Source organism: Monodelphis domestica, chromosome 1 (genome assembly GCF_027887165.1).
Source record: "Monodelphis domestica isolate mMonDom1 chromosome 1, mMonDom1.pri, whole genome shotgun sequence".
Classification (NCBI taxonomy): Eukaryota; Metazoa; Chordata; class Mammalia; order Didelphimorphia; family Didelphidae; genus Monodelphis; species Monodelphis domestica.
In genome coordinates, this window is record NC_077227.1 from 612,219,531 (window position 1) to 612,236,082 (window position 16,552).

At 37.7% G+C, this 16,552-nt stretch overlaps 1 protein-coding gene across 2 annotated transcripts in view; it reads right to left on the bottom strand.

The window, feature by feature from the left end:
* SLC24A3 (solute carrier family 24 member 3) overlaps positions 1 to 16,552 on the bottom strand; it is a 762,044-nt gene that overhangs the window by 102,691 nt on the left and 642,801 nt on the right. For both annotated transcript variants that reach the window (XM_007476642.3, XM_016427591.2), the window contains exon 7: positions 16,371 to 16,445. In XM_007476642.3, coding sequence (XP_007476704.1) covers positions 16,371 to 16,445 — 75 coding nt within the window. The remainder of the gene's footprint in view (positions 1 to 16,370; positions 16,446 to 16,552) is intronic.

Here is a 16,552-nt window from a genome sequence, read left to right on the forward strand (position 1 = left end):
AACACATAGGGAAACGTGGAGCCATCTTTTAAAGACTCACATAAAACAATAGTAATAATAACCGCTAGATGGCCCTCATGTTCTGTCTCCTTTTATTTCTAGCCTAAGATGCAGGGTAGTACAGGGCAAGTATAAAAGTATTCCAGGCTCTGTTTCCCAGCCCCATTAAGTTTCCTACAGGGAGGGAGAGGCCTCTGCAATTTGACAGGCCCACCAGCTGGTTGCTCCAAGTCCCTGAGGGCTAAAAACCTCCTGAAATAGCCTTCGGCTAACTCATCACTGTCACAGCGAGATGTGACATCTCTGAAGCATGTCATTGCACAGGACATCAACCTGGCGAGACAGACCGTACATCTCACATTGATGTGCTTCATCATCATGTTCTGTTGTGAGCTTGTTATCTGACTTTTTGGCCCATCAATAACCCAGCCCCCTTTTGACTAGATTTTCAACTTTTGAAAAAAAGGGTTGAGTCAGAGCCTCTACTCCTTATACTCCCCTGGTAGTGTCTGGGACTAGACAGTGAGATCAGTACGGTTTATTAGCCACTAGGTTAGATATTCTGATACCCCTCAGTGCTACGAGGTGAGGCTGGCTATAGATTCTCTCCTCGAGAACTAAGGGTCAGGACATGGGCTTAAATCATAAGATACAGCTGCTTAGTGTAAGTTCCACATTTTAGGAAGGTCACTGAATTCCAGAGAGAAGAGGATTTTTTTTCCAGGTCATGTAGGTAGTAAAGGATGAAGTGTGAAACAAGAAGAACCCAGAGAGAGAGAGTTATATATAGCAACAGAAATATTGTTTGAAGAATGACTTCTGTATGCCCACTTCCAGAGAAAAAACTGATAAATAGAAACAAGCGAGATATAGTTTTATATATACAAATCTCTTTTTGTTAAATGATGTGTTCTTTAGGACAGGGAGGGGAGGGTTTAATGTAATAAATAAATAAATAAATAACTTAAAAAAAAGTAGAGTCAGATTTTGAACCCAAGTAATCTGACTCCAAATGTATTGCTTTGACCATCATACCACCCTATCTTTCAGGGATCCAACTACCAAATCATCCCAGGGGCAAATCTCCTCATTTGATTATTGTTTCTCTTTCCTATTCTCTTACACTTCAGGGGCCATGAGAACCACATGCCAAGTTCTTTAAGTTCACTCAATATTTGAAATCCATAGGCTGGAAATAAAGCGAGATTTCTTTCCTTTCCGAAGTTTATTGGCAGAGGGTAAAATGTTGATTCTTTGTCTTATTCTGTTCCCAGATTCTATGACCCACCAACCAGGCTTGCATTCTGCTAACCTAGACAATGCCTTGGTCACATTTGGCTGCATTCTAATTATATGTTCGCTTGACAGAAGACACTTCCAATACCCTTCCTTCCCTACTTCCATTTCTACCTGTTATCTTTGCCTAATCAGGCCAAATTGTAGGGTAGATGCCATCATGGACATACTAAAATGACCATATATTGGTAAAATTGGGGAAGAGGAATAGAAGCTATTCTATGGAGTAACAGAACCCAGAAATTTGGGTCAGAGGGCATGGATGTTTTGGACATTGCAGCTCTGCTACCTTTGTACTTTGGTTAAGTTGCCTCAGATTTGGTTTTTTATTTAATTGTAAAAGGATTTTTGAACTCCATGACTATCATTGATCAGTTGTGTCAGACACTTCATGACCTCATTTGGAGTTTTCTTGGCAAAGATACTAGAGTGGTTTGCCATTTCCTTTTCCAATTCATTTTATAGAGGAGAAAACTAATCCAAACAGGGTGAAAGCCCAGGGTCATACAACTAACTAGGAATTTTCTGAGGCTGGATTTGAACTGTGGTCTTCCTAATTCTGTTCTATCCATTCATTGCCTTACCTAGCTGCCCATTGAACTCTAGATAATTAAAGTTCTTTCCATATCTGAACCATATGGTCCTTTTATTCTCCACCAGAGGAAAGTAGAATTTGACTCCCTATAGGCAAGGACTGGGTCTTTTTTTTTTTATTACCCATAGATGATAACACAATAGATTGAATATTGTGCTTAATAAATTTTGTAAAATTGGGGTTAAATAACTTGCCCAGAGTCAAATAGCTAGGAAGTATCTGAAGTCAGATTTGAACCTAGGACCTCCGGTATCTAGGCCTGACTCTATCTCCTGAGTCACCTAGCTGCCCTATGCTTAAAAAATATTTACAAATTGATCCAAATGAAGTCAAGAAATCGCTGTAATAATATCTATCACCAGAAGGTGTCACTCTCAAAGATCATTATTACTTGGGGGAAAATGAATCTTGGGATGTAGTAGGCTATTCAATTTGATTCCACCCCCTCTTTGTGTGAGTGTTTTAATTTATTTTTCTTTTCAACTAAAAAACATCCATCCATTTCTTCTATCACTTCCTCCTCTTAAAAAAAAAAGAAAAACCCTTGTAACAATTATGTGCAATCAAATAAAACAAATTTCCTCTTTGGCTGGTATAGAAATGTAAATTAAATTCAAAAAACACTTAACAAGGCACGCTCTATGCAAAGAACTGTGCTAAGAAATCATCCTCAAAGAGTTTACTTTGATGTATGAGGATAAGTAGAAAACAAGGTGGGGTGTGATGCTTCAGCTTGTATCAAGCACATTCAGAACACCTTTGGTGTGATGGCTGCAAAGGAAAGATCCAGACAAAAATGCAGTAGGAATATTTAAAGAGGAGATAACAGTTAACTTGGATACATTGGGGGGAGACCCAGGAAGGCTTCATAGAAGAAGGGGCACCTGAGCCATCTGTGAAGGAAGAGAAGGATTCATAAAGGCCCAGGTGGAGAATGGCATAGAACCTCTGCAAACACCGGGAGGCTATAGCCTCCCGGACAGATAGCTGTCCAATTTGGTAGGAATGGAGAATGTGTAAAAGAGAGTAATGTAAATTAAACCTGTCGAGATAAGCAGGTACCAGACTGATACATTTAGGCTGGTAATTCAGTGGGTAGACCATGATGCTAATGAAACCAGTGGGTCCTGATTTTGATCCTTATGAGTCACATTGGCTTCCCAAAGTTGCAAATATTCCATAGACTGTACAACTGAATCCATCTAGATACCTTGTAAATGGGTATCATTGATCACCAAACAATAGATCAACAGAGCTGGGAGGGAGCTCAGTTTTCATCTAGTTCCACATATGCATGAAAAAGAATATTTTACCTTCTTGCTACCAGTTGTAACACACTTGACAAACATTCATCCAGGATAAGTTTGAAAATATGAAAACCTCTAATAAAGAGAGTCTGAATCCTCTTTTGAGCAGGCAGATTCCATTGTGGATAGCTTTGTTATAAAGCTTTTCCTTATATAAAGTCTATACTTTTCTCTTCATCTTTTACCCACTGTTCCTAGTTCTGCCTTCTCCCCATTTCCATACATCTCCTGTGTCTCTTCAATGAGTTAAACATCTCCAGTTCCTTTGACTAATCCTCATATGGCATGAACTAAAAGGTCTTTTGTCTCCTTAGTCATTTTCTTCAGGACTACAGATTTGCATGTGACTAGCATGTAAATGTGTTTTGGCCATGTCATTCCATACTTGTGGACTATTTAGCCAATTTGGCCATATTTGGAGAACTTGTCATTGTCTGTGGTTCTTCATTTAAGAATTTACATGAAGCCTCAGCTACCATGGAAGTAGCTGACCAACTGCTAGAACGCTCACGCTGTCAGTGGTCTATCCTGATTGGTGTGTTTCCATGTATTCTTACTAGGAATTTTCTATCAGTTTTGTAGGCAGGCAGACCTCAGAGTTTATCACACTACATGGGATTGGCAGCACTGACAAGCTAATCAGGTTTTTCTGTGAGGAGACATCCTATTTGCCAAGGCTTACCTACAAATGATACCAAAATTACCTGCCTGATATTTAAGAGAAAGAAATGTCCAAATACCTTCATTTAGCATTTCTTGTCAAAAGGCTACAACTCTGTGTGAATATGATATTGTTCATCCAGCATCAACAGGACCCACTCTTTAAACTGTTTTCTTCAGTAGTGGTGATGAATTTGTTCTGAAGAATCCAGTCTTTCATTTGGTCCTCCATATAACTAGATTATACGCCTAGCATGGAGGGAGGATACCATGATGGAGACTCAGTTATCTAGTTGTATCCCCAGATTGGCGTTATAATCTTCCTTTCTTCTCTCTTCAATCTCTCTCTGCCAATGTCAGAGTACCTAGTAACTTCTCAACTTGTTTTATTTTTTTTAAACCCTTACCTTCCGTCTTGGAGTCAATACTGTGTATTGGCTTCAAGGCAGAAGAGTGATAAGGGCTAGGCAATGGGGGTCAAGTGACTTGCCCAGGGTCACACAGCTAGGAAGTGTCTGAAGTCAGATTTGAACCTAGGACCTCCCGTCTCTAGGCCTGGCTCTCAATCCACTGAGCTACCCAGCTTCCCTCTCAATTTGCTTTAATGATAATTTCATACTTCACAATGTGGAGAAGCCAACAAGGAAAACAACTATTCTGAACCTGTTTTTCCCCAATAGGAACTGGTAGTTGGAGTAGAAAGGATGAGAACCTTAGAATGAAGTAACTGCTCTCTTCTAGAGTTAGTGAAAGAGAAGCAAAAGCTAGGCACAGTCTTACTTGTGCTTTAGATGTTAATAGGGTAGATTTCAAAGGGTTCAAAGGATAAATCTTTAGCTCCTATGGGCTGAAATTTTATAGAGTAAGGCTTAGAGGCATAGTAAATATTAAGAACCAAGAAGGAAATAATTATACTGGGGAGGAAAATGGGAGTTGTCTAAAGGGAATGCTATGGATGTATAGAAAACTCACCAAACAATTTAGGAAACATATAAAACTGGGGTTTTTAACCTTTTTTGTGTCAGGGACCCTGTTGGCAATATTGTGAACCTGTGGAGTCCTTTTCAGAATAAGATTTTTTAATGCATAGAATAAAATACATAGAATTTTGGAAAGAAATAAAAATTTTGTGAAAATAATGGTGGGTGATTTTTTTCCTTCCAAGTCCGGAGGCCTCCCCTCCCAAGTTCCATAGAGGGTTTGTGGACTTCTCTGGTTAAGAACCCATGATAAAGACAATAGAAGCAAGGGTAGATCATGAAAGATGAATACAAACAAGTGGCGTGATCTTTAAGAAGGGTGTCAGTAGAGTTCAAAGTCAGAAGAAGCTGAGGATGGAAAGGAAAGAAAAGGGAAACAATCTTTTTGTTATTATTGTTGTTTTTATAATGTGAGCTATTCTTAGGGAAAGAGAAAGATCAAAGAAGGAATAAGATTGCTGCTTGGGTTAGACAACATAGTTATAACTGAAAACAGAATTAAAGAAGTGGTGCTTACTTCTTAATTTGCTCTTATTTACCAAGGATCCTTACTAAAAAAAAATAACAATTTTGGCTAATAAAGAGTTGATACTAGAGAAAAGTAGGGTAGCTAAATGACACAGTAGATAGAGTGCTGGACCTGGAGTTAGGAAAACTTGAGTTCAAATCTAGCCTCTGATGCTTACTAGTTGTGGGACCCTGGGCAAGACACTTTCAGTTTCTTCATCTGTAAAATGAGCTGAAGAAGAAAAAGGAAAACCACTCCAGTATCTTTGCCAAGAAAACCTCAAATGGAGTAGGCATCAATGGAAAGACTAAATGACCCCACCACCCCTAATAAGTAAGGGAGTAATAAGATCACATTCCCTTACCATAACTCTCTGCTTGGCTAAAGTGGTTTCCAGGCTCTTTTGGTCTCATTGTGGTGATTGATTTATATTGGTTAAAGACAATATGATAATGTAGACAGCAGGGCAGATTTAGAGTTAGGAATATTTATGTTCAAATCCTGTTTCTGACACATAGAAATAGTGATATAATCATAGGCAGGTCATTTAGACTTTCAATATTCCAGGGAATTCAATAAAACCATGAATTACCTGTCAGTTGTTGATTAGAGCAAATTTCTACACTGAGAGTTTTGCACACTGATGAGCTCACCGGCCCATACCAAAAAAAATTATGTTTCTTTTAGAAATCAATTTCCCATTTTGTGGCATCAATAGATTGTTTAAACAATTGGAGGGTTTTTTATAAAGCATTTATTATTTTTCCGTTGTATCCTACTCTTCATGACCCTACTTGGGGCTTTCTTGGCAAAGATACTGGAGTGGTTTTCCATTTCCTTCTCCACCTCATTTTATAGATGAGGAAACTGAAGCAAACAGGGTTAAGTGACTTGCCCGGAGTCATACAGCTAGTTAAGTGCCAGAGGCCAGATTTGAACACATGAAGGTATGTCTTCCTGAGTTCAGGCTCTACTTTGTTATCAACTATGCCACCTAGTTGTCCCTAGTTGGAGTTGTTTTAACTCAACATTGTCACTTTACATTTTATTCTTCTATTTTGGAACTGATTCTGATCTTTGCTCTACCAAGCCAATGGCTTCATTTATTAATTTTATATAATTACACATGCATTATATAACAGATGTCTGAGAAGATTTGGAGAGAAGATATGTGAGAACAAGTTAGAGTACATGCACTGAACACCATATGTACCTACCCTTCATTTAGCGTTCAACAGTGTAATCCTGCACTATCTTGTAGGACTTCTTATAGTTAACTTTTTGATAACAATGTTTTCCTGATTCAATTTTAGGTTTCTTGAAGACAGGGATCCTGCCATACCCTATGCATGCCCCACAACATCTATCATAGCATGAAACACTGAATAAATATTGATAAATATTTTTTGATTGCCTCCCTATTTTTAGAAACTCAGATTTGGAGAGTTCCAATAGATCATGTATGGAAAAGTAACAGTCAGTCCTTAAGTACTTTAAATTTTCTCCTGCAGGAATCTCATTTACTCCTTTGAATTCAAGTACCAATTCTGTGTTGATGAAAATCTACCTTTAGGTCATACCTCTCTTCTGAGCTTCAGAACTATATCTCTAGCTGCCTACAGGTGATTTCTACCTGGATATTCTACCAGCTCTATAAAGTCAATAAGCTCAAAATGAAACATATTATCTTTCCCTCTAAATCTGCTCCCAATATTGAACTCATTATTTTTGCCAGTGGCACCATCTTTCATCTAGTCTCCCATTGGAAATCTTATTGCCATTGTTGCTTCTTCTCTTTCATCTCGCACACATAATCAGTCAGGAGGCAAGAATAATCCACATGATTCAAAAGGTACATTTGCCTGTTAGTGGCTAGAACTTCCCTATTCTGTATGAAGCTGATCTTCACTAGAGCTCTTTATGATGAGCAGGATGGGAGAGAGATGAGGATGGAAGACAGCTTACTCTCCAGCCCATCTTGTCATTCACCCTCTTTAAACATCCAGAATGTTGGGTTAAAAATTATAATTTAGTGGAATGAATTTTAAGTTAAGAGACATGGGAAACAGTGAATCCCCATTCCATCATTAATTGTTAAATGATGCTAGTTAAGTGACTTTATCTCCCTCTACCTCAGAATTGTTGTGAAGATCAAAAGAGCCATGATACGAAATAAAAGTACTACTAAAGGTCACAAGGGATAAAATCTTATTGACTCCAACTTCTCTTTATTTCTTACAATTGTCCCCTCTTCTCTGTCACCATATCCTCATTACCACCTAACTAGTTCAAATCTGGCCTCAGACACTCCCTAAGCTGTGTGATCCTGGGAAAGTCACTTCACCTTGTTTGCCTCAGTTTCTCATCCGTAAAATGAGATAGAAAAGGAAATGGCAAAACCAAGTATTTGTCAAGTATCTTTGCCAAGAAAATCTCAAATGAGGTCATGAAGAATCAGACACCCCTGAAATGATTGAACAACAACCACAAGGGTGATGTCCTTTGTTCTTTTCCCATATTCCTATATGTGGTACTTTTTTCTTTAGGGAACTCTTTCAAGGGATTAGAAAATGGAGTAGATAAGGAATATTCAGTCCATTTTACTTGTGACCCTGGGAAACATTTGAGCATCAATAAAAATCAATCAATAAACACTTATTGAATATCAGTTATGAGCCAGGTGCTAAAGATACAAAGAAGAATAGTTCCTTTTGACAAGCAGGGCATTCTATAATGGGAAAAATCATGTACACATAGAAATACATAAAAGATGTATACAAAATAAATACAAGATAATTTTAGAAGGGGAGCATTAACAATTAAGGGGATTAGGAAAGGTGTTATGAATGAGGTAGAGTCTGAGCTAAGCTTTGAAGAAAAATTGGGATTCTGAGAGGTAGAAGTTGGAATGTTTGTAAGAAACAGTAAAGCCAGTTTAGCTGGATTGTAGACTTTATGAAGGGGGATAATGTATAAGTCTAGAAAGGCAGATTGGAGTAGGGTTGTGAATGGCTTCTAGTGCCCAGTAGAGGAGTTTATACTTGATACACATGGAAACAGTCAGCCATTGGAATTTTTTGAGCTGGGGAGTGACATGGTCATTCAGATGACGTTAGAAGTAACCTTTGGCAGGGACAGCTGGGTGGCTCAGTGGATAGAGAGCCAGATTAGTGATGAGAGGTCCTGGGCTCACATTTGGCCTTAGATATTTCCTAGTTGTGTGACCCTGGGCAAGTCACTTAACCCCAATTGCCAGTCCTTACTGCTCTTTTACCTTGGAACTGATATTTAGTATCAATGCTAAGACACAAGGTAAGGGTTAAAATAAAAAGAAAGGAAGAACCCATGGCAGCAATGAGGAGGATGTAATGGCAATAAGAATCTTTCAGACTATGTGTCATTTCTACCAAATATGGCAGATATTCATAACACGAGTATTTCTAGAAGGTATCCTGTCCAGGAACACAACTTTAGATGGAGTGACACTTTCAAGATGGAATAAGATAGGAAGACTGTCCAGAAGACTTTGCAGTACAAAGCTTGAAAGCTAGGTCAAGAAGTCTGGGCCATGGTGCCAGGGTTCCACTTTAAACAGAAGACTGTTCAAAAATAGCTATGTCAATTCTTATGTGCTTCATTCCCTCATGGTGATACTTTATATAAATATGGGGCAAGGGGGTGTTATATATTTCTAAATCTCAGCTTTTATAGTATGCTTTATAGTCACAGGCTCTGCCAAAACTTAAAGCTATCAAAAATGATAGGAGACAAAATTGAACATTATCTTGACTCTTTAAGAGGCAGGAACTTTGAAAATACTTCCTCTCATACGATTTATCTATCAAAAGGAAAGAATCTCAGCAGGACACCACCAAGAACATCCTCACATAGGTGCTATGGAGCTCTTTGTAAATTCTGCTATTTGTCAGTCATTTCTTTGGCCTCCTTCCTGGGGCCAAGTTAATGAGAATACATTTCACAAGAGGGAACAGAAATGAATTGACTCCAGCCTTCTTGATTACATTTGAGGAGAGGAATCCAATGGCATGCAATGGAAAACATGGCAGCTGACCAGACAGTTATACATGAATATGACTTATACCCTGAAGTTAAATTTAAATAAAGATTCCTGTCTCATGAGTCAGTTTGGGTGCTCTAGGATCTTTCTGGCAAACTAAAACAAAACCAAAAGATTATGCAAGAGGTAAGAGTTGAGTTGATGGTGGTCATCCTATAAGAAATGCAATAGGGGAAATGATGGTGATAGAAGAACAACAGGGGCAGTAAGAATAATTTTATAAGAGCTAGGCTAAATAGGTTATCTAAAGGAAGTCTATTTGAAGAACTGCTCAAGAAAGAGTTCCAAAAATATTCATCATAAACAGATCAGAGACAGTCACATATGTGTAGACTATTTTATAACAAATGATTTGACTTTTCTTACTAAAAAAGTAAAAGACCTCCTTGTACCCTTGCTGTCTGCTTTACTTTGTTTTTAAAGTAGAAACCATTATTTTTAGTGTAAGTGAAAATACACAAGATTAGTCTTCCTATTTATGTAGCTGATTCAATGAGAAATTTGAGATGCAGAAAGCTTGAGTAAGTAAAGGAGGCTAAAAGATATCTTGTTTAAAGTTAGAAGCATTTCCTAGCTCATAGTAGTGATAAGGACAGGATTGGAACATGGTGCCAGGTTGCAAGATGGCAAACCATAAGCTATCAAGGACTTCTAGGGATTCTTTTCTCCCTCAGATAGGGTAATATAATAACTAGGGGGAGAAGGAAGATCTGTTTTCTTCTGAGAAGTGGCATACTAAATTGTAAAAAGTGTTGCATCTGGAATTAGAGGACTTCCATTTAAATCCTGGTTCTGCTACTTGTTACCTATGTGAAGTTGGTTAAGTCATTTGACCCCTTTGGGTCTCAGATCATCTGTAAAATTGGGAGGGAGGGGTTAAAATAATAACAGCAAACATTTACATAATACTTTAACATTTTCAAGATATATGTACATATATCAATTTTATTACATGCAATATATCATTTATAATCAATTATATATAATTTATATACATATAATATATAGTTTTGTTTTCAAAACAACTCTGTGAAGGAGGAAATATTATTAACCCTATTTTACAGTTGAGGAAATTGAAGGTGGAGAAGTTGGCTTGCCCACAATCATATCGCTGCTATTAATTGTCTGAGGGAGAATCCACACTCGGGTCTTTCTGACTCCAATTTTAGTACTCTATCCATTATTTCACCTAGCTGCATGTAGAACAGGGATTTTTAACCTTTTGGGTATCATGGACTCCTTTAAGAGGTCGGTGAAGGTTATGGACCCATTCTCAGAATGTTTTTAAATTGCATAGGATTATATTAAAAAAAACAATAATATTGAGGGACAGATAGATATCTCAGTAGATAGAGAATCACCCTTGAAAACAGGAAGATCTGGGTTCAAATTTGATCTCAGACAATTCTTAACTCTATGAACCTGGGCAAGTCACTTAACCTCAATTGCCTAGCCCTTACTGCTCTTCTGCCTTGCAATAAATACTTAGTTTTGATTCCAAAACTGAAGGTAAGGGTTAAAAAAAAAACCAATTATGTTGAATCAAAATTATCAAAATATGCTTTAAAAATCAAAGAACCCCTATTTCTAATTTGTCTATGAAGTTCCTTCCACTTCTAGGCTATGACAAAGATCATGCAACTAGGACCAATAGATGACTTGGCAGGGCGGAAAGGAAGCAATGGTCAAAAGTAAATTCTTGGTCATCCAGGGGATAGTTAATAAGTAGTGATTAAGACAGGTATATTATTTAGTGCTAAGGGTACAAATGTGTAGAGGGAATTTCATCCCCTCCCCCTCCTAGATTGCCAACTCATTCACCACATTCTTCATATGCCAGCTCATCCATGAAAGTAAATAAAAAGGGCATGGGTGGAGCCCACCTGGGTTTTTTTTTTTTTTGGACACTCATGATTGGCTGTAGAAGGCAGGTCAGGGAAGGATGAAGATTCCTGCAGGATGGGCTACATGTGGTCAAACTTAGAGTAAGGAAGAGACTTTAAATCTATGCTTATCTACCTTTTCTATCTCAAGTGATTATTAATAAACTTTGTGGAAAATAAGAACTTGGAGATATTAATTTAAATATAACACAAAGAAAGGAAAAGATATTCAGTGCCCTCAAGGAGCTTACAATCAAATAAGAGAACATGCACAAAAAGAAGCTGGAAATTGAGGAAGAGGTGTGCTGAGAAGCATCATTAGAAAGTTCAGAGAAGTGTAACTGTAGAAAAGAAAGAGCTGGCTTCTCTGGCCACCCTCCTTACATGCAAGTTCCTGGGAACCTCTGATTAGAAGGCAAGAGGGGCCACATGGAGAGTGTGCACCCCAGAGCTGAATTGATAGTGTTATTCCATTTTTTACAACTGACTTCAGCAAAGATATTCTCAGGGTAAGATAAAGGTCTAAGAATACCCAGCAGATATTATTTTCCATTAGAATGTGAGCTCTTTCAGAGCAAAGATTGGCTTTTGCCTTTCCTTGTATCCCCAGGGTTTAGCAGAGGGCTTGGCACATGGTAAGCTCTAAATAAATGCTTTTCAATTAACTAAGTCAGAAATCATTTTCACCAATGGGAAAGAGGGTTGTTTCTTTCTCTTCATTTCTTATAACTTCCTTTGATTCTATTCTGGAACTAATCAGGGATAGCTCAGCCATATCCCAGAATAATCCCTTCACAAAGTGATGAAAACCAAATAAGATACTTAGAGAGTCTCAGTACCTATCCCAAGGCCTTGAACATAGTAGGAACTTGACAAATATTTTCTCAACTGGTTTGATGGAACCAGCTGCCTAGTGTGGATTTCCACTGCTTGAGAGTGCCAGTCACAAATCCTGTCTTGCAGGGTACAGATCCAGTGTGGTAGTTAGCAGCTATTTATATTTGACAGCCAGGCCTATTCTCAGATGAGGTTATCTGGAGCTGGCCCACTGATTCCAACTGAGACTGCCTGATAAGCATATTTACTGCGGGCAATTTCCTGCATCTTAGTGTTCATAATGTCCTTTTATCTAGCAGTGAGACCAAAAGGGGAAAAAAAGAGGATTTTTTTTCAGCTGCAAGACAGACTATGCAGTGAAGGATTTGAGTTTATGTAAATTATGATTATTCAAATTATAGTCACATTTCAGTAAATTAGGCTAGCCCAGAGACACACTGGCAGTACAATGTGAAAAACCAGTTGATTTTCTAGTGGTGGTGGTGGTGGTAGTGTGGGTCAATATGGAATACTTAAGGGGCAAAGCTTTCACTTGGGGTGGGGCAGGGCAGAAGACAGTCTTTTTTGCAGAGAGTGGGGGAAGGCTGGTGGCAAGTGAGTAGGAGAATTCATATTTCAAAGACTATGGATATAGAATATCAGGTTAGGTATAGATAATGCCTAGGGTGGGAGGAAAATATTTGCCTGGGCTCTAGATGACTGCATCCCAATTAATGACTAGAGAAGCAGATTTTAGTAACCTGGCCCGAAAAATACACTGCAGAGCTTTGTATAAAATCCCCCTTTAAATCACCTTAGAAGGAGATCTATTTTTAGGAAAAAGTAGGTGGGAGGGGAGCAGGCCAGAGAGGAATTCCTGTGGTTTTCACCTCAAGGAGTCCTTGGGCGTCTGAAAAACCATTGAATTATGGAAACTGGGGGAGGCAAAAATTTAGTAGATCCAAACTACCATTTGTTGATGAGTGGCCTAAGGCAGGGGGGTACTTTGAGAATGGGCAGTAGATCCTTACCTTGTCAGTCCAGGCATTAAAGGACAATAGAGTAGTTTTGTCCCAGTGGCTAGATGCAATTTAGATGTGGACAACTGAGTAAAGCAAGGATTTATCATTCAATAAACCCACCTATTTTAAAACCAATTTAAAAAATCATTTTTGAAGCATTTTGTTTTGATTCTACAATCACTTCCCAATAACTCCTTTGTCTAGTACCTTTCCTTGAAAGAAAAAGCTAAAGAAAGCCATCTGATAAAGCCATTCCTACCGACAGGCCACAGGATCATATAACATCCATATTTAGAGTTGGTCATTTCTTAACAGAAGAGGAATTGTGTTTAGACAGTTAAGCATCTGGAAACAACACTGGTCCCTGTAGTTTTGAATTCTCTTGTATTTTTATGTTTCCTTCACTTATATTATTATAGCCAACATATATATTTGTTCTCCTGTTTACCATATATATTTATTTATGTTTCTATATAAAAATTATTATTTTTCCTGATTTTACCATGAATCTTCAAGTGTAATGGCATATATACTTACATGCCATACATATATAGAGTGGGCCAGTATATATATATTTTTCATATATTTATACATACATCGATAGCTTAACTATTTTTATAGCACTATATGCCTCCATTACATATAATTTCCATTAGTAAATTATAAAACACCCCAGTTGGAAAAAAGGTTAAAAGGAAAAATCTAAGTACACATTGAGTTTCTAGTCATTAAATTAACTGTTACTAAAACTGCTGCTCTTAATAGCTTTCTCCCACCTTTAGGTTGCTGGGCTTATGTGTTCTAGCTTGTATTCAGAAGTTTTTGGAATATTGATACCATCACATCTTTTTTGCCATTTACAATGCACCATGTTCCAATTGCTCTAATTTTTCTTTGTCTAAACTGCTTCTCTAGCCAGCTGTACTTTGAAACCTCCACATTTTTTCTCTCCTTTTCCTCCATTGTCTGAGCTGCCTTTTAAAAGAGATTCACTTAACATAAGTGTACTCTAGCTATCCCTAAATTACTTTTTTCAGAGCCTCTCCTTCAAGAGTGAATAAATCTTGCATTTTACCACTAGATTTTTTAAAGGGAACAGAACTAAGACGTGATTGAAAATACTCAGTGATAGCTCTTATTTATTTATAATAATGTCTCCATAAACATATACACAAGCATCTAATCATACTGATAACTACTTTGTAAGCACACGGTTTAAGAGGCCACAGGGTAGAAGTCAAGGAAATTATAGCTGTCTTGGAGAAACCTAGATCTGCCTCAGCACTGTGTATAGAATATTTGAAAACTCTGAAATTGACAGTTAACATGTTGAGGGCACTTGAAGGATTTCAGCACTTTTCCTACTTTCCCTTTGTGTGTGTGTGTGTGTGTGTGTGTGTGTGTGTGTGTGTGTGTGAAAGAGAGGCAGAGATAGAAAGAGAGAGATAGAAAGAGAGACAGAGAGAGTCAGAGATTTTCAGTTTGGAGAAGCAAAAGTCTCTTCCTTACTTCACAAATCATTGCTAGTGATTACATTTCTTTTATCTTGAAACTGCCTAGATAAAATAGCAAGAAAATAAATGATTTCACATGTATTCAAGAAGGTGTCCATGCTGAGAATAGAAAAAGAAACAAATCCAGGCAAATCTGCCATTGAAAGACAGGGAGGGAGAAAAAATCTAGATATTCCTAGGAAAAACTTGAACTGCTAGACTTCCTTTACTCCACTTGTTTGCAATTATAAACTGCAGGCATCTTCTTTTAGAATTTGACAGAAAAGGGAGCTGTATTTGGCAGCAAAATCCTCTACCCATATATATTTTTAAATGTAATTTTCCTAAATCAGACTAAAATGCCCTTAAGACAGAAATCCATAATCCACAGTAATCAGAGTGAGTTTACAACACAGGATAAAGCTTTTCTGAAATGGTGTTTAAGAACTCCAAGAATAAAATAAATAGAAGAGTCTTCCAGGACAATTTTCCGTTTTTGAAAAAGTAGAAATATACTCTTCCTACCATGCATATTATAGCAAGGCCATTTTCCTTATCATTCATATTGTAACAGAGTAAGCCTCCAAAACTGAGATCTTTGAGATCATAGGTTAAAACACAGAGAAACCTGTGATTCACCAGTGTCCCTAAGTTAACTCACCGTAGAGTCCAAGATACCTATCTATTCAGCACATTGCCATGCTTTTTTTCTCATAAGGTAATGAGTTCCCTGTCAAAAGAAGTGTTTAAGGAGAGACTTAGATGATTGCATACCTCTCAGGAATATTATAGAAGGAATTTCTTCATTAGGGTAGAAGACTGAACTGCCAACTACTCCCACTACAAAACATTGTATTTTCCATCTTTTGTTTCTTGAAGGCACTCCCTTCTTACCACCAATAGGTAGAATCATTAGCTTGGAGTCATTAACTTCCTTCAAAGGGCAGCTTAGATACCCTTTCATTGAAGAGGTCTTCTCCTTCTCTTAGTTCTCACTATCTGTTAAAGTCTCTTGGTATTGATGTGTATGTATTTTGTATTCCTTGGTATACATGTGTATCTTCTCCTGTTCCTACTTTCTACTCCTCAGTAGAATTGGAACTCCTCAGAGGAAGTGACTTTTTTCTTTCGTCTTGAATACACAGTACCTAGCATGTTACCCTGCACATAACAGGAACTTGAAAAATGTTTGTTGAGTCACATTGAATAGAAAGAAACTGGACTAATTGGCTTTTAAGGTTGCTTCTAACTCACTGAATTTCTAGCTAATGCCCCTGTGCCTTTCAACTCTCCGGAAAATTAGCTACATAACTTCTGAAAACTAAGATAATTCCAGAATTGGCTGAAAAGAATTGGATTTAGCTGTATTTTTAAATGGTGTGCCTCTAGAAAAATGGCCATTACACCAGAAGACTCAAGGTAAAGTGGGGCAAAATGATAACAATAATAATGACTTGCACTTATATTGTGCTTTAGGGTTTGCAAAGTGCTTTACATATTTTTATCATATACGATCCTTCTAACAATCCTGAGAAGGTGCTATTATTTGTATTTTATATATATAAGGAAACTGAAATAGACAGAGGTTTTAACTTGCCCAATGCCACAAAACTAGTACATTTCTGAGGTGAAATTTTAATTCAGATCTCCATCACTCCAAGTTCAGCATGCTGTCCACCGAGCACCCTAACTGTCCAATAATAGTTTCCAGTGGTAGAATTCCAACACTTACCACAATGAGGGCAACAACAGACAGCGTATAGTAAGTTGAATCTCTCAGGAGACACCAAGAAGACAGAGCCACAACCTATGAGAGAGAGAAAAAATGATATATAAGGCTAATAGACAAGGTACAATCTTTGAATTTAAATAGATTTTTTTAACCCTTACCTTCCATCTTGGAGTCAATACTGT